The following is an 18,901-nucleotide window of genomic DNA, read 5'->3' on the forward strand; positions in this document are numbered from 1 at the left end:
CTTGAGGCAAACAACGATACAAGTAGTCATTTTTCTTGTATAAGAGTAAAATTTCCTGCAAAGAACATACATTTTTTCTTGTAACGTAGTAATTTTTCTCTTGCAAAAATGCTAACCACGTCGTCCATAACCTTTCAAGGCATGAATTGAGGTATGCATATATACTTATATAAAGTTATATACCGTTTGTATTTAAAAAGTATGTGTTTGAATTTATAAGTTTGTAAAATATAGTATGTCATTTTCAAATTCGCGTCAACTTTGGTTATTATGGTATATACCGAAACTATACCGAAATAATTTGGTATATACCGAAACCGAACCGTATTTTAATATCATACCATATAAACTGAGGTATTAATACCGTACAAACCGGAAAACCGTATAAACCGAACCATGCAAACCGAATAAACCGAACGCACAGAGTGAGCAAATTTTCATGATGTTTGGACATCGGACGAGGTCACAGCAATAAAACAAAATCAGGTCTAAACAATGCTTTTCTTCAAAGTTTCTTTTAGAGCCCTTTTTTTTCTTGTCACGACCTCCTCGAATGTCCAAATACCACGATTTTTTGCACGCACATTGCACACACGAGGATCTTGGATACTTCTCCTATGTACGTACTATACATCATTAAGTCATTCATCGTGCCGCCTTTTCCTGTGAGAATTATCAAACGATTTTTAGTTTTGGATATTGAGCTAGGTAGTCAGTGCTAATTGGAACAAACTAACAATATATAATACTATTAGTGCTCCAGCTAGTTGGAGTTAAACAAAAGGGCATTAGCTGTTCTTCTCGCTTTCTCCCCTCCTTTCTCTAAAACAAATGATTGCATAAACAAATTGACCGATCGAACATCCTTCTCCAAGACAAAACAAAAAGAAATTAGCTAGCTAGTGCATGATGAGTCGTACCATTACGGATAGCTCCATGTGATGTGAACTGATCACCTTCAAATAGTAGCTGCAAACAAACTGATTACCGATGCTAACCCATTTCAGTTATTTTGATTATTAATATTCTCCACACGAAAAAAAAAACTTCATATTTCCTGGTCAGTTGCCTGATCATCCATTCAAAGAATCAGGACGACGACTCGTCCTGATTACGAGTACTTTCACCTGATTCACCATCAATCCATCATCCATCTTTGCTTATATGTACTCGTATGTACTTGCAGGGAACGACAAGACCTTCATCCTTCGTTTGCATTTAGATTCAGCACCAACAAGTACTACCACACACCTGCCTGCGACGATCGATGCAAACTTTGTTGCGCTGAAGATCGTGACACTGGTACCAATAGCAAATCGCCGCTGTTTACCTGCTATCCAAGCAAGCATTGAGATCAGTAGCAAATTTAGTTACTGCAGTCAGCACTCAGCACTGTCACTCTTGCTTTAACAGATACTGACTGGGACAGTGAATCCCGTTTGCAATTCCTTTGGTCCAGTCTAACTAACCACTGCATGCATATATGTTACCTATCAAGTGCTGAATTTATTCACCACTCCAGTTCATCAACGCATAATTAACTCTTACCCCTGGAATATAAGATGCATTTACCAGAGCTTGTTCATCATTCACTAACAAACCATTCTCTTACCCTACTTGTTGTACTCCTGCACAGTATGGTTCTCAAATCCCACGTTTCAGTTTTACTGTTGCATTAGAGCTACAAACACATCCCTAACTTCGAACGGATCAACAAGACAGATTCCGCAAATACCGTAACAAGTGGAGCAATGGCGAGGCCAGTACGATCCAAGCGGATCAGGTGAGATAACTACTAAACATGCATACAAAGGATAGGTCTAATATCTATCATGCGCGGTTACAGTGGCCGCAATATATCCGAATCAAACTGCTAAACATGCATACAAAGGATAGGACTAATTAATCCCATGCAGATTACAGTGGACGCAGTTACAACTGCTAATCAGGCAGTGCAGCTCTCTGCTATTCCTTGAAGAGGCCCTAAATGTCACTGGCCATCCAAAAGCTTCTTGATATAGTCCTTCCTCATATGGCATTCCTGTTTTAGAGGAGACAGAGAAGCGATCAGTATCAAGATAATTAAGCATCAGAATGTTCTTTTTCTGCAAAAGAAGATAATATGTTTGCTTTGCCACTTTAAGCACCAAAATATCAAATGGACTAACAAGGCAAATGGCTGGCACAACAATAATCAAATGTTACACACGCTCAGAGATCAAATAATGGATCTGCTACATCAATATAGTTTTTGTTCTAAAAAGCTACAAGAGAGCAGGGCCAAATGCCATCATATCCCATATGGGAAAATTTCCAGTTTATAGTTTGTATTCCACAACAACATTACTCTGATCATACATGGAAAGATGCCACACAATTACCCGCTGTTAACTTGTAACTAGCCACTTGGTAATTCTCAGAAAGAAGGAAGGTTTTCATGGCAATATATCTGAATCAAACTTCACGAATTAGTGCAAGCATACCCTCATAAAATTTACGATCCAGTTGTGTTCCAGAAAAACACATATGATCCGCTAAGCAACATAAAAAAAAGTATTTATAATCTCATTCAGAGCTCGAGATTCAAAGTTTAAAGGTAGTCAGTACAAAAATTTACACCATGATTATATTTAAGAAATGTAGGAAGCTAAAATCCCAGGTTTGATGGATTTATGATAATATTTCAGGACAAGATAAATACAATTGTCAACATGATAACTGGGTATGCATCTTTCAGCCCTTGCCTCATATACATTATGTTTTATACTTTTGAATGTCCAATTTGTAGTTTCGCACTGATTGTTCAGAAAATAAGAGGACCATGATAAAAAAACCAAGCAAGTCATCTTTCAGCACCACTACACAGATTGATATTATTAGACCATATAAGAGGAAAAACTTTAAGCGCCAAACTCACGATCGAAAGTTTTTTTTTTTTTGCGGAAAAACTTTCAATCTATTCATCTTCAATCATGGCAGTACAACGAATACCAGAAATAAAAATTACATCTAGATTCGTAGACCACCTAGCGACGACTACAAGCACCGAAGCGAGCCGAAAGGAGTGTGTGTGTTTGAGGCCTCGCATGCATAGCTGCATGTGAGCGTCGGGATAAAAGAAAGGAAAAGAAAAAAGAAAAAACATGTGCGTGTGCAGGGTCGCTTGCTCGAATGGGATCGTCAAATCGGCACCGCCAAGATGATGGTACCAACAACCCTGAATTTACGTGTGACGCCTAATATGTGAGTTGTTCATTTTTCACGCAGGTCAGTGATCAATGTGTGATGGCGTTGGACTGATACACTGGAAGTTGGGAGCATAAACTAGAGTAACAAGGAACTTAATTTTTGTTCAAGTGTTGACTGTGGTCAAGAAAAGAAGGGACTACAAGTTGCAGGTGGAGTCATATGGAGTCTTTGGAGTAGCAGCGGTACTCATGGGATAAGCTCAAGTCCAATGTACATGGAAGTTTGACACATGGACAAATTCAAGATGGTGGAGAATATTCGCCAAGGTGGAGTTTGTTAGAGTTTTGTCGAATATAGTGTACAAGGTAGGTTACAGTTGGACTTGTAGTTGTACTGTTTTTATATAGGATATAGAGTCGTGTCCTAGTAGGACACTTGTATCATAGCTCTCTCATATATAGTGGGGGTAGACACACGATGTAACCTATGCCAACATAATATCACCGGAACGCAGGGGAAGCCGGCGGCATGTGCCGGCGTCTAGGGCGACCGGGTGCGGTATTGTAGCGGTGTCATGATGGGGAGGACTGCCCATAGTCAGGCCCTGGGGATGTAGCCATATTGGTGAACCTCGTTAACAAATCTCGGTGTCGTGCTCGTGTGATTGCTTGGTCCTCGGATGATCGACGGTGTGGCTCGGATTTATTCTAACAGCGTTTTGGCGTACGGATGATGACAACTGATGTTTAGGGAAGCTGACTCCCCGTGTGCACACATATCCAACTTGCGAAAACAATTAAAAATAGAAAATAAAATAAAAGTTAGACCATTTTGTAACAAATATGGCCAGGTGTTATACTCATGTGAGAAGTTTCGCAAAAAAATGATTCATGTGGTATTCTGGACAATTAAAAAATCAATACTATATAAAAGTTACTATTCAAGTTTCTCTATAGTTGCAAATTTGTTTCTCCCATAAGACGTTTTTGCAGTTCAAATTAAATTGCAAAAATATCTTATAACAGAAAGATATAACAAAAATATCTTATAACATCTTTTTCCATGACAATCTTTTACTACTACCTCCGTCTCGGTGAATAAGTCATTCGCGTACTTCTAGGTTGACGATTTAACTATCTAAATATGTATTATATGTAACAAAAAATATATATATAGAAACTACATCCTTGTAGAAATCTAGTGATATACTTTTCATGACATATAACACATATTTAATTCCTCAAATCGATGACCTAGAACTACGCGAATGACTTATTCACCTAGACGGAGGCAGTACCTTCGTATGTATATATATTATATATATAAGGAGGTAGCAATTAAGTAGTCGGCGAGCCAATTAATGATATGCATAACATCAATTAATTACAAGCTATTAATTAGACGGCACTTTTTTAGTTACCTATCGTAATCGGCCAATAGTTGTTAAGATAACCATATGCCAACTTATAACAGAAAGGTATTAAGATGGCAGTTTGCAGGGGCAGAGACAGGCCTATGGCAAGTGGAGCTATAGCCTAGGCCTAGTAATGATGGCCCCCACGTCATTCACTGGAACGACTCGGGCGGCTCCTCCGCCACCGCCGCTCTAGTCTCCAAAGCCGTCGTTCTACCCCGCTATCGCTGGCCGACGCCGCCAGGGCAAAGCCCCATGCGGTGGCGGGTGCCTGTGCGCTTGCCCGGCCCAGCGCGCCCCCTCCACTTCGTCGCTTATGCAAGGTACGTTGTCGGTGTGCGGCTGTGCCCCGGGTGGTAAGCGGCCTAGATCCGGTGCTCCAGCACATGGAACCCGTGGTTGCTTGCGCCTCTGATGGCCTCCGGCATGGATCCGTGCACTCCGCCATGGTTTATGCATCGACCTTTCTACTGGGAGGTGGACCGCGATAGCTAGGTACTTGCCTTTCACGTGGTCAATGGCTTGGTAGTGGTGATCCAGATCTGGTCGGCCGAGTGGTGGTGACTACAGATTGTGCTACAGTTAACTCCTATGACTCCATGACGCATGTGGTCATCGAAAAATCTTCAGGAGTCTTCATCTCTCAAGATTCAATGGTTGATTTCGGCGATGAGATGCTAATTGTGGACGAGGGTTTACGCAGATGGTCGGTCGTGCAGCGGTGATGGTCGCATTGCATGTAGCTGCTAGGATTGTGAAAAAAGTGATGGTGACAACAATTGAGTGACTTTGATGGTGGTGCTACTCAAGCACCCAATCTCAAGCTCTGGGGCAAAAGCCTAGGTCTAACTTTAGCTGGTTATACCTGGCAATGGCGATGTTTTTTTACAACGTATATTTTTTTACTTCGTCGTCTATGGAGCGAAACTCAAGCGTCATCGTCAGCAGATCCAACCACCAAAGTCATTATCAATGGATTGATTTTTCAGGGTGAAAAGCTAGAGTCTGGCTTTGGTGGTTGGATCCGCTGACGATGACGCTTGAGTTTCGCTCCCTTCCTGAAAGTATTGCTCTGCGTCTTCCTTGCGGTGTCATGAAATGGTTGGTGTAGGTATGGTCATTACTACAGTTTGTTGGTGTGGATATGACGACGACGCTTGGAGCTTTTTCTTTTTTCCTCGCCTACGCATAGTTTTGGTCTAATATGACTTTGCTAGTCATTGGCATGTTTATGTAAGAGTTGATGTTGGTTGTGCGCGTCCTAACTATGCAGAGATCAAGTGTTTGCTCGTTGTGTTTTGTATTCTCTTGATGCATTATTATAAGTAAATAAAATTCACCCTTTGTCGGAAAAAAAAAGTAATGATGACCCTGTTAAATAAATATTCTGGTGGACTGCTCGACACCTCAAGGGGTGCGGCTATCTCATTATATATAAGTACCAAAGGGTACAATATACAAGGTGTATATACAAGTCTACGTACATATACAGTCTAACACCCTCCCTCAATCTTAACTGTGACCCGAAGTACAAACTAAGTTAAGATTGTGCCTACAACCTACAAACTGTGGTTGAGGAAGAGGCTTCGTGAAGATGTCAGCAAGTTGATCCTTTGATGAGATGAACTTGATGCTAAGTAGCTTCTGTGCAACTCGTTCTCGAACAAAGTGATAGTCAACCTCAATATGTTTCGTCCGAGCATGAAACACAGGATTAGATGACAAGTATGTAGCACCAATATTGTCACACCAAAGTACTGGAGGATGAGCTGAAGAGACTCTCAACTCACGCAACAAGGACTGGATCCAAATGATCTCAGCTGTCGCATCAGCCACTGCTTTGTACTCAGCTTCCGTGCTGCTGCGAGACACCGTAGCCTGCTTGCGAGCATTCCAAGCAACCAAGTTAGAACCAAGAAACACTGCATACCCCCCCCGTGGATCGCCGGTCATCAGGACTACCAGCCCAGTCTGCATCGAAGAAGGCTGAGATCTCAGAAGATGGCGCAGGTTGGAGGAGCAAACCATGAGAAGCAGTGAGACAGACATAACGCAGGATACGCTTCACAGCTGGCCAATGAGAAGTCCTGGGTGCATGGAGAAACTGACAGACACGGTTGACTGCATAAGAGACATCTGGTCTGGTGATAGTAAGATACTGCAGACCTCCAACAAGACTGCGGTACTCAGTGGCATCATCAGGTGAAAGAGGATCTCCATCAAGAGCAGACAACCGATCAATGGCAGACATCGGAGTACTGGAAGGTTTACACTTCAACATACCAGCACGACGTAACAGGTCAAGAGCGTACTTCTTCTGAGAAAGAGTTAACCCAGCAGAAGACCGTGAAACCTCCAAGCCAAGGAAGAAGTGTAGAGCACCAAGGTCCTTGACAGCAAAATCACCACTCAAAGCAGCAACAAGACGATCGGCAGCAGCATCTGAGGAACTGATGAGGATGATATCATCAACATAGACCAGCAAGTACATCGTAACCTCAGGTCGCTGAAGCAGAAACAGTGATGTGTCAGCAGTGGAGGGGATGAAACCAAGCGCCCGCAAAACAGATCCAAGACGTGCGTGCCATGCACGGGGAGCCTGTTTGAGTCCATATAGCGCCTTGACAAGACGACAGAGATGGTGAGGGCGGTCAGGATCCACAAACCCTGGGGGCTGCCGCATATAAACCTCCTCCTCCAAAACTCCATGCAAGAAAGCATTCTGCACATCAAGTTGACGAAGGAACCATCCTCGAGTAACAGCAAGGGACAACAGCAGACGAATAGTAGTGGTCTTGATAACCGGACTGAATGTGTCTGCATAATCAAGACCATACCTCTGTTTGAAACCCTTAGCAACGAGCCTCGCTTTGTAGCGTTCAATGGAGCCATCAGCATGCCTCTTGACTTTAAACACCCATTTGGAATCAATAATGTTGATCCCAGATACTGGAGGAACAAGCTGCCATGTGTCATTCTGCAATAACGCCTGAAACTCCTGTTCCATCGCAGCACGCCAGTGAGGAATGCTCAGGGCAGCCTGAAAATGACGAGGCTCAGCAGTAGGATCCTCCACAGCATGAGCCATACAAGCAGCGAGCCACGCGACAGTCCCATCGGTACGGATTTTTGGCTGGAACACTCCTGTCTGGCTGCGTGTGCGGGCTCGAGGAGCAGCAGCAGGTGGCGGCAACACCGGACTAGACTCGGGTGGCGACAGAGGAGAGGCCGAGCCACCCGAGCCTGGTGATGTAGGAGAGCCGGGCGGCATGGAGCCCGCGCCTGAGCTCACACCGGAGCCAGGCGGCGTTGGGGCCGGCGAGACCGGCCCATATGGAGCCAGACCCAGCCCCCGTGCAGAAGCGCCTGATTCAGGCGAGAAGGCAGCCGGCTCGGGGGAGGCCCGCCCCGAGGCAGCGGCCGGCTCAGGAGATGCCCGCGCCAAGACAGCGGCCGGCTCGGGGGAAGCCCGCGAGGGGGGCGGGAGCGACGCCCGGGTGGTGGCCGCGGGTGGAGCCCCGGCGGGTAGGCAGGCGCCACCCGGTATGCATGCCCCATGCAGAGGACCGACGTCCAGGTCCAGGGCTGCCGGCGGCGGCTGTTCCTCAAGGAGCTCAAGACGAGCACCACGTCCAACACCTGCAGCATGATTAGGAAGCAACGCAGGAGCATATGCAACATCTACAAATTGACCAGGCGAAGGTGTGAAGAGGAAACATCCGGTGGAGGAGTGGTAGAGTTGTTCGGAAGTGCACGAAAAGGAAACACATTCTCATCAAACACAACGTCACGAGAGATGTAAACGCGATTGGTGGGATGTAGGCATTTGTACCCTTTGTGAAGGGAACTATAGCCAAGAAAAACACACTTTTTCGACCGAAACTCTAGCTTATGTTTGTTATACGGACGCAAATGTGGCCAACAAGCACACCCAAAAACTTTGAGAAAGGTGTAGTCTGGAAGTTCATTGAGCAAGAGTTCAAGTGGAGTTTTCATATTTAGTAGTCGTGAGGGCAGCCTATTGATCAAAAAACAGGCAGTGGAAAAAGCATTACTCCAGAACCTAAAAGGAACGGAGGCATGAGCTAATAAAGTAATGCCAGTTTCTACAAGATGACGATGCTTACGTTCAGCAGCCCCATTCTGCTCATGTGTATGAGGACAAGACACACGATGTGTGATCCCAAGTTTGTTAAAGAACAAGTTGAGATGATGATATTCACCCCCCCAGTCGGTTTGAACATGAATAATTTTCTGACTAAGGAGACGCTCAACGTGTGCTTGAAACTGTAGAAAAACATCAAACACATCAGACTTTTTCTTAATAAGATAAAGCCAAGTAAACCGACTGTAAGCATCAATGAAACTGACATAATAATTGTGTCCACTAACAGACGTTTGGGCATGACCCCAGACATCGGAAAAAACAAGCTCAAGAGGATGTTTCACAACACGACTAGACTCTGAAAACGGAAGTTGGTGACTCTTGCCCTGCTGACAGGCATCACAAATAGTTTCAGCAGTTTTATTTGACACAACTGGTAGCTCATGGCGATGTAACACATGACGAGCTATAGGAGCAGCAGGATGACCAAGGCGCGCATGCCAATGTGTAGGAGACACACGAACACCACTGAGGCCTTGTGGAGAAAACTGCATAGGAGGTGCGGTGGGCGCGTCAAGTGCGTACAGGCCACCGCGAAGACGACCGCTAAGCAGAACGGCCCTCGTGTCCCGATCCTTGATAAAGAAACGAAAAGGGTGAAACTCGGCAAGGACATTATTATCACGAGTAAGTTGTGGAACAGATAACAAACTACGTGAGGCAGTGGGAATACGAAGAACATTAGAAAGATGCAGTTTTCGTGAATTGTGTGCAAGAAGTGATGCCTGACCAACATGAGAGATGCGCATACCTGCTCCATTAGCGGTGTGCACCTGATCATGGCCACGATACGGCTCCTGAGTGGAGAGCTTGCCCATGTCGTTGGTGAGGTGGTTCGTAGCGCCCGTGTCCATGTACCATGTAGGATCAATGGAGTAAGACGGAGTGCGGCCATGGTCAGGACCCGTCACGGCGGCCGCGGCTTGCTTTTCATTCCCTTTGCCATTGTTGCCGAGGCCTAGGAAGTCTTGCTTGTAACGACGATGACAGCGAGACGCAACGTGGCGCTCAATGCCACAGAGCTGACAGGCCTGCGGAGCTCCGCAGGAAGAGCAACATGCCACCGGCCGATTACCACCCGTGATGTTCGGAGCATTGCCCCGCGAGGCCGGCTGTGAAGATGGCGCCGGCCTACCCCCTGAAGATGGCGCCCGGGGGGTTTTGCCACGAGTGGCCGCATTGGCGGAGGCGAAACCAGGGGTGGCGCGGCGCGCCTTGATGCGCTGTTCACGACCGAGTAGGCGTGCATAGAGCTCCCGAGGTGGGAGCGGATCATCACGGCCATGGACGTTCTCAACGAGGTTGTCATAGTCATCATCAAGCCCGTTGAGCACGAAAGTGGTGAACTCCTCATCCTGCAGTGGCTGGCCAACAGAGGCCAACGTGTCGGCGAGACCCCGCATCTTGTTGAAGTAGTCCGTGATGCTGAGGTCACCAAGCTTAGTCTCGCCCAGCTCAGTGCGTATAGAGTGAGCACGCGCCTGAGACTGAGAGGCGAAGCTGGTGTGAAGGGCCGCCCACGCCTCTCGGGACGTAGCGGCGAAGATGACCAGCGACGAGACACTCGGGGTGAGCGAGGACTGGATGGCGGAGAGGATGGCCTGATCCTGGGCCACCCAGGTGTGATAGGCCGGGTGATGAGGAGGCGGACACGGGATGGATCCGTCAACATAGCCTTCCAGGTAGCGGCTCCGCAGAAGAGGCATCACCTGAGCACGCCAGGACAAGTAGTTGTCCGGCGTGAGTTTCACCGGCAACAGGTGCGAGAAGTAGAACGGCGCCGGCATCGCAGTCAGATCGGTAGGAGCGTGCGGCGGTGCGTAGTGGCCCAGCGAGGGCGCCGCCCCGGAAGGTGCCGAGTAGGGCGGGTAGTGCCCTGGGGATGCGCCCGGAGCCCCGTACAGCGAGGCAGCCGCAACCCCATGCGACGCCGCGCCGGGTTGAGGCAGCGCCGAGTAGGGCAGGGGCGACGCCGGGTAGTGATGCGTCGGGGGCGCGGCGTAGGGTGGCGGCGGGGCGCCGTATCCGGCCGGCGGCGGGCCGTAGTAGGACGGCGGCAGTGACGGAGGCGCCCCGTAGCCGGGAGGCGGGGCGGCGTAGGGTTCCGGCGGCGGCGGCGCCCCGTAACCTGGTGGCAGGGCAATGGAGGAGCCCTGCGGCGGCGGAGCCCCGTAGGGCGGAGCCGGATGGGACGACGACGGTGGCGGCCCGCCATGGACAGGGGCAGGGGCGCTGCTCGTGGAAGGGTCCACCCCGGCGGCTTGGGAGATCGGCTCGCCTGGAGATGACGAAGACGCAGAGGCACCGTAGGCCATCGCGAGGGGCCGCGAGGCAAGGAACGGTGAGGCAAGGGCCAGCGCCGGGTCAGCGGCGGGAGCGACAACGGTGGTCGGTGCGGCAGCGGCGGCGGTGGCGGCGGCGGAAGCGGATGACATCGTAACCTAATCTGATACCATGTTAAATAAATATTTTGGTGGACTGCTCGACACCTCAAGGGGTGCGGCTATCTCATTATATATAAGTACCAAAGGGTACAATATACAAGGTGTATATACAAGTCTACGTACATATACAGTCTAACAGACCCTTGTAATTTTTTCTTAGAAAGTACAAAAAAGATCATCGAAGTGCGTCATTCAAGGTAGTTAGCCCTAGCTCCGCTTAGTTTGTGGTAACCTTAGTTGTACCGAAAGAACGTTTGGCATGTATCCCACCCACCAGCACGACACAGTTTTGACAATGCATGATATCAGCACAACATCAGCTGAAAGTAGTTAGTCGTTACTGCCACCCTCATCCTATATGTGCTAGGTGCAACTGATGTATCGCTACGACAAGCTAGCTAGCTAGCATGCATCTATTCAGCATGGCCAAGAAGCAGAGCCTCTTCTCCGCCGTGCTCGGGACTCGGCCTCCGATCTCCACCCGAGCCACCGCCACCGCCGTGACCAAATCCGAATCGATACCGCACCCTTCCTCGCTGCACCACCACGGCAGGTCATCTCATCCTTCCATGGCAGAGAAGCTCGCCGCCGGGCGAACCCTCGTCCTTGACGTCGACGACGGTCTCCTCCTTCCGTCGTCGTCCTCCCCCTTCCCCTACTTCATGCTCGTGGCGCTGGAGGCCGGAGGGTACCTACGGGGCCTCGTACTTCTCCTGCTCTACCCAATCATCTTCTGCGTGGGCCGCGACAGCGACGCGGCCGTGAGGTTGATGGCTATGGCGGCCTTCAGCGGGTTGCGCGCGGGCCCGTTCCTCGCTGGCCGCGCCGTGCTGCCCAAGTGGCTCATGGAGGACGTGGCCGCGGAAGGCTTCGAGACGATGAGGATGAGTGGTGCCGCCAGCGGGCGGAGGGTGTGCGTGGCGAGGAAGTTGCCGAGGCTGATGGTAGAGGGGTTTCTCAAGGAGTACCTCGGCGCGGAGGCGGTCGTCGGGAAGGAGATGAAGGTGCTCTGGGGGTTTTACACCGGTCTAATGGAGGAAGAAGACACGGTGATGTTGGAGGAGGAGGAGGAGAATATCATGTTAGACGGTAATGATGCCGTGGGATTCTCTGGCTCGCTCCAGTTTCTCCAGCATCCTCTCTCGCGCTGTTGCAAGGTAGTGCTACGTCACATAACCTCTAACTCTACAGCTAGCTCTCTTTTTTTTATTCTAACTCTACAGCTAGCTCGAGCCCTATAACTCTACGTGAGTGGCTAGAGTAGAGGGGGCAGAAGGGAGAAAAAACAAGAAGAGGGGGAGAATGGAGGCAGGAGAAAGAAGGACGCGCCCTAGCCGTCCAATTTTAATCAAACGGCTGGAAAGCTTGATTAAGATCAATTAATTACATATAACCACGGCCATAATAAGGCACTCATGCGCGTGCGCAAGTGCACGCAGATACCCCCTAACATTAAGTTGCATGGCAGCTGGATACTCCATTCTAATGAATGAGACGTACACACATCTTAAAATTTAAATTGTCGTAAATTTGATCAATAATATTACTCCTTCGATTTACTATTATACAAAATATTTATTTACATAAATATAGACCGTATACAAACTGAAATGAGCGAACGAATACACTAAAATGTGTCTTCAAACATCCCTTTTAGAAGAAAAAAGTTAATAGAACATCTTATAATAGTGAATGGAGGGATATGAGGATATAATTTTTTTCGCATTAACCCGTTTTTGATTGGTTATACTAGTATTACTTTTTGGTCAAGGTTGGATATCAGGACGATGCATGCGCGCAAGGGGGTATTAGCTGAGAAGTGTTACTACCTCCGTCTCGGTGAATAAGTCATTTGCGTAGTTCTAGGTTAACGATTTAACTATCTAAATACGTATTTTATGTGACAAAAAATATATATTTAGAAACTACATTCTTGTAAAAATCTAGTGATATACTTTTCATAACATATAACACATATTTAATTGCTCAAATCGATGACCTAGAACTACGCGAATGACTTATTCACCTAGACGGAGGTAGTAAATGAGTTCCACCTGTACTGTTGGATGCATGCTTTACTTTTGTTTTATGCCCCTCTTGTTTTTATTTTCAGAAATAAGTTTTTTGCTATGCATGTCAAACTTGTAAGACTAGTCATAGTGAGGAGTAACTTAGACTAGTAACATGCATATGTTACTAGTCTATGTTACTATCTCTACAGTGGAAGTAACATATGTGTGGTGCTCAACGCTTTATTTATTAGGTTATAGACCCATATTGTCTTGGTATATGTGATGTTATCATAGTGTGAGTAGCCAGCTATATTACTCAATCTGTCTTTCTCCTCATTAATTAGCAATCACATCATCTTTTTTACTTAGGTGTCATCTATGTTACTTCAATTATGGGTAGTCTAACACATCTACCCTTCTCTATCCGTAATTGTAGAATGTCTACCTCGTGACACGAGACGACAGAGCCACGTGGCAGGCGCTGCCGAGGAGCAGGTACCCCAAGGCCCTGGTGTTCCACGATGGCCGCCTCGCATTCCGGCCGACGCCCGGCAGCACGCTCGCCATGTTCATGTGGTTGCCATTCGGCGTAGCCCTTGGCGCCGCCCGCCTCGCCGTCGCGCTCACCGTGCCATATCGATATTCCACGCCGATCCTAGCAGCCACCGGCATGTCGTGGCGCCTCAAGGCCAGCGAGCGGCCGACGCTGCTGGGCGCCGACGGCGAGCTAGGACGTCCGCGCGGGCAGCTGTACGTGTGCAACCACCGCACGCTCATCGACCCGGTGTACATATCGGTGGCGCTGGACCGGCCGGTGCGCGCCGTGTCGTATAACCTGAGCCGCTTCTCGGATCTCCTCTCGCCGATCGGCCGCACCGTGCGGCTGGCACGAGACCGCGACGTCGACGCCGGCATCATGGGCCGCCTCCTGGACAGCGGCGACCTCCTCGTCGTCTCCCCCGAGGGCACCACCTGCCGCGAGCCGTACCTGCTCCGGTTCAGCCCGCTGTTCGCGGAGCTCAGCGACGACGTGGTCCCCGTGGGCCTCGCCACCGAGACGGGCATGTTCTACGCCACCACCGCGGGGGGGCTCAAATTCCTGGACTCGCTCTACTACATGGTGAATCCGAGGATGTGCTACACGGTGCAGTTTCTGGAGCGGGTGAGCACGTCGGCGGTCAGGGAGAGGAAGGTGCCGAGCACCGACATGGCCAACCTCGTGCAGAGGAAGATGGGGGATGCGCTCGGATACGGCTGCACCATGTTCAACAGGAAGGACAAATACCTCATGCTTGCCGGCAACGACGGCAAGTGCTCTATTGCTCCTGCGGTGAGGAGCTAGCTAAGAACAACCGATCGATGATGAGTCGATCATATCTAAGCTAGACTCTTTTGTCTTACGGTCTGTTCAGGATGGGGCATAGACGACACCTCCTCGCCTCATAGCTGCAATATGGAGCTCGTTGTATTCTGTATTCAAGGGTCTAAACAAAAAAGTTTGCCATGGTTAAAGTACTAGATTTGAATGGTCGGCCTTGACCATGGTTAAACTAATAGATTTGTGTGGTCTAAACAAAAAAGTTTGCCATGGTTACGGTAATAAATTTCCTTGTCGAAAATACAACATTGCATTATTGGGTTTGCAAACTTTAATTTCGGTTAGTAAAATATATTCGTGATTTTGCATACGGCGACGTTGTCAAACTCCTTGCCGTTGTCACTTTGCAAGGCGAGAATAGCACGGCCGAACTGTGTGCTGACGTATGAATAAAAAGCGGTGAGTGTGGCAAGAGCGTCGGACCTGCGACGGAGAGGAAAGGTCCACACATAATGAGTAAAATTATCCAATATCACCAGATAGTATAAATAGCCCATGTTGCTAGCAACCGGGGACGTCCAAACATCACTATGCAATAACTGAAACGGAAAGGTGGAAATGTTTGTACACTCGCTAAAGGGAAGACGAATGTGCTTGCCAAGACGGCAAGCCTCACAAGTGTGATCGTCGACCTTACGAGTGCATTCAAGTCCAGTAGGTAGAGGTCAACCTAGTAGTTCGTCCGATCCATGCATGTTAGCTGCCCGCTCTCTCGGTGAAGCCATGGATCCAGATGCCCTATAGTTTTGAGCATCACATATATATTTCCGTCTGTTGTTTCAACATGCACCTGCCATGATCATGTCTGGCCACCAGCTCGCCTCGTGTACAAAGTACAACCGCACCGGCTACACATAAGTCGACTCCAAATTTATTTGGGCAAATCAATTTCATTGGCCATTAGATTAAGATCCGACTGTCATTCTTTTTCTTCTTCCTCCGACTTTCTCCTCCCACAAAATCAACTTACCTTACCCAATATAGTCAACCTACATACAGTTGCTGTGTTTAAAACAATATAAATAGCATACAAGTACCACAATTCGGGCCCGGGTTCTGAAAAACTACCGCTGTTTAAAGAAAATTGTTGTTGTTCGGCATAGAGGTGTGTTCACCCATTTACAAAGTTCCTCGCTCGGTGTCAACGTTCATCGCGGCTCCGCTGACTCGTTCCTGTCTTACCAGCAATGCGCGCATGAGAGAGATCCTGATACGTACGGTGACCATCGTCGTCTTCTTATATACGTACACTCACCATCCGAGGAGGCATCATCTTTAATTTAGGCTTTCCAGCTGTGTCTGTCTTACCAACACCCTTGGCCTTGCCCTTTTTTTCGGCCCGATTACCCTCCTTTTTGGAGCTACTAGTTTTGGTCATCATCATCATCACATCATTGGCTTCCTTCTGTATTTCACATTCCACAATCTTGAGCATATTGAACAATTCAATCACACTCTTGTTCATTTCATTCAAGTTATAGTTCATGTTAAAGTCATTACAGCTCCGTGGACGGGATGCAAGGACAAGATTAGTGCCTAGCTCCCAAAACCTAGCTAACTTGAGTAAGTGTTGGCTCACTGAAGATTCCTCCTTCATCTCGCATTCAAACAAAACATTGGATATCTCATATCTTTCGGCTCTTTCTTGGTGCTAAAATAAAGTTGTCTGCTCCATGATTATCTCCTAAGCGCCATCATTTTCAAAACATTTTTAAAGTTTAGGCTCCATGGATGCAAGCATGATACACTGCACTGCTATGGAATCATCACTCATGGTTTGGTAAACATTTACCTCATCTTGGGTGGCTTTTTTGCCTGGGGCCCAGCATCACCGATAGTTTGTTAAGAACATTTTCTTTCTTAGCACTTCTAATTCAGCCTAACTATAGTACATTGATTTCCCTAAAAAAATACTCAAATTTCATGTAAAGTTGGTCAGCACTTCATTGTACAACGCCCCCTTACCATGGATCCAGAGACAGGTCGGAATCGCGAAAACCCAACACTCATCCATGGAGCAATGCCTATACCCACGAGCCTTTTATTATAGGACATAGTCATGTATCACAATCACATACATACATCGGCCAAAATAAAATGGTTTGGCATGCATGTGCACATACGACAGTGATCAGCAGTGAGACAGCTCAATCGATCTGATGAAAGTTTCGAGATAAGTTATTTTTTGCGTGGAAATTTTTCGAAACAAGTTTAAATAGCAGCGTCGATCGTTATTGCCATCTTATTCCAAAACACGATCAAACCACATAATAGCAACATGCTTGCGTACCATATTCATGGCGTGGACGCACTTACTCAGCTAGTCCCACGGAGCTAGCTGGCTACACTCTAAAGTGCCCTAAAATTTTGAGCCCAAAATTTTCAAATGGTAGGCTTAAATGAAGTGACAATGCCCCCATGAATTGGGCATCATAAGCGGAGGCCGTGGAGTAGCATCCGGAGGTCGACACCTTCCCTAACATGGTGCGGGCTTGATTTGTATGGAGTTGAACTTGGGATGTAAATAACCAAACTAAAGGTTGGTAAATGAATTCAACGCGCATGAGTACGTGTCACGGTATTTAAAGGCACACCACAGATGGTAAAAACACGCAAGTAATATAAAATCTTGTAACTTGGTGAGTTTTTTGGACGGTTCGCACTTAGGTGATTTTGGTTGAAAAGCTTAATTAGAGCAATGCAAGTGACGGATAGAGGAAACCGAAGAGGAGAAGTAAATAGCTAGGAAAAGTGAATTTATTCCAGCATGCATCATGACCCAACAATTTATTCCAGCATCTCATCGATGGATGGAGCCACATAACAGGGAACATGCGTGCACTCTCAGCTCTCAGCTCTCAGCTCCCACCACCAGCGCCAGCATCATGGCCGCCAGGAGCAGCTCCTTCCTCATCGCCATAGCCGTCGACCCACTCTTCACTCCCGCTCTCGCGGTCGGATTGCAGTGCAGAGGTGTACGTTCTGTGATGGGAATGGGAGTGATCCTGGTGAGGAGAGGGATGTTGGAACACTCCTGGGGTATTTATAGCTGGCCCTGGCCACGCACGTCCCAGCTCGCCATCGCCGCCGACGGAGCAGGTGGGCGATTAAGACGTCAGTGTGTACGAGGTCTTTACACAAGTGAAACGCATGTAGTAGATCATTGCCAGCCTACTCAACACCCCACCTGCCGCGAGCCTGCTTGTAATCAATCGCTCCCTGCCGGAGCCGGTGTAGTTCGCTATGAGTGACTAGTAGGAGTATGGTTATACTTATGGACGTAACGCGAGCTACCTCGGCGTTTTTTTGTTGGATAGAAGCGCTAGCTACCTCGGCGTTGGTATGTTGGATAGAAACGCCGTCAAAATAGTGATTTTGGCAGTGTAGTTCGCTATGAGTGACTAGGAGTATGCATGGTTACACTTATGGACGTATGGGCGTACTTTGGGCATTCAAGTCCAGTCGGTAGAGGTCAGCCGAGTTGCTCGCTCGGGCGGTGGGTCAAAGCAAGCGAACCACTGCATTCATATTCATGCCAAGAATCAAAAGACCAAAAGTGATGCCAATGATAATACGGGAGGAAGGAGAAAGCCTGACTGAGGCCGGCTTAGAGCATCTTCAATACACGTGGGTGCCATATGATTTACATCATCAAAAAAGAAGCAATGAAATCTAAGTTTTGATCACGCAGGATCAACAACACACACGTACCTTTGAAACCGGCCGAATTGCATCCTTCCAGTTCTCTGATACAAAAGATGTAAGATGGAGAAAAAGTCCACATTTCAACAATGAACTAACCAGTCGATACGATTTACAGCCCGTCGTCTTTGAAACCGGCCGAATTGCATCCTTAATAAGACAACCCTTGGCTCGGTTTTGGGCTGGTCAACCAGTTTTGACCGAGTCAAAGCTGACTAGGCCGCCAGCTCAGCAGCTCATATTTGACCAAAAATTTGAACCGGAAAAAGTGTCCATAGAATTATGAATTTTTGACACAAGGACAACCATGCGATCACTAGTATTCTGGGAAATTTCAAATCGTGTTTGCCAAACCAATTAAAAATTAAAATTGAATTGTCAGTTCAGTCCCTATTTGGCCAAAAACATTGATGGAGTGGGCCTTCATTCATAGTCATCCTCAGCACACCCTGTGATGGCTAGCATGGTGGCGGTGGATCTTCACTCATCGCCGGCCTCGGCGCAGCCGACGATGGCGAGCATGGCGGCGGTGACAGAAGAAGGCGAAGAGAAAGATAAGAAGTGAGGAGAAAAGCAGGGGAAGTGCCGAGCTAAGTT

General features: G+C 47.7%; 1 protein-coding gene across 1 annotated transcript; it reads left to right on the plus strand.

Annotated features, from left to right (window-relative positions):
• Positions 1–11,616: 11,616 nt before the first annotated feature.
• On the plus strand, positions 11,617–14,742 carry LOC119294348 (probable glycerol-3-phosphate acyltransferase 3). The gene is made up of 2 exons (XM_037572552.1): positions 11,617–12,369; positions 13,661–14,742. The coding sequence occupies exons 1-2, from the start codon at positions 11,620–11,622 to the stop codon at positions 14,564–14,566; spliced, it is 1,656 nt and encodes a 551-aa protein (XP_037428449.1). The 5' UTR covers positions 11,617–11,619; the 3' UTR covers positions 14,567–14,742.
• Positions 14,743–18,901: the final 4,159 nt, after the last annotated feature.

This window comes from Triticum dicoccoides, chromosome 4B, assembly GCF_002162155.2.
Source record: "Triticum dicoccoides isolate Atlit2015 ecotype Zavitan chromosome 4B, WEW_v2.0, whole genome shotgun sequence".
In the NCBI taxonomy this organism is placed as follows: Eukaryota; Viridiplantae; Streptophyta; class Magnoliopsida; order Poales; family Poaceae; genus Triticum; species Triticum dicoccoides.

Excerpts from the sequence above, each read along its gene's own strand:
- LOC119294348 (XM_037572552.1), top strand. The coding sequence starts at position 11,620 with ATGCATCTATTCAGCATGGCCAAGAAGCAGAGCCTCTTCTCCGCCGTG. Across the intron at positions 12,370-13,660 it reads CTCTCTCGCGCTGTTGCAAG|AATGTCTACCTCGTGACACG; the intron begins GTAGTGCTACGT and ends CCGTAATTGTAG.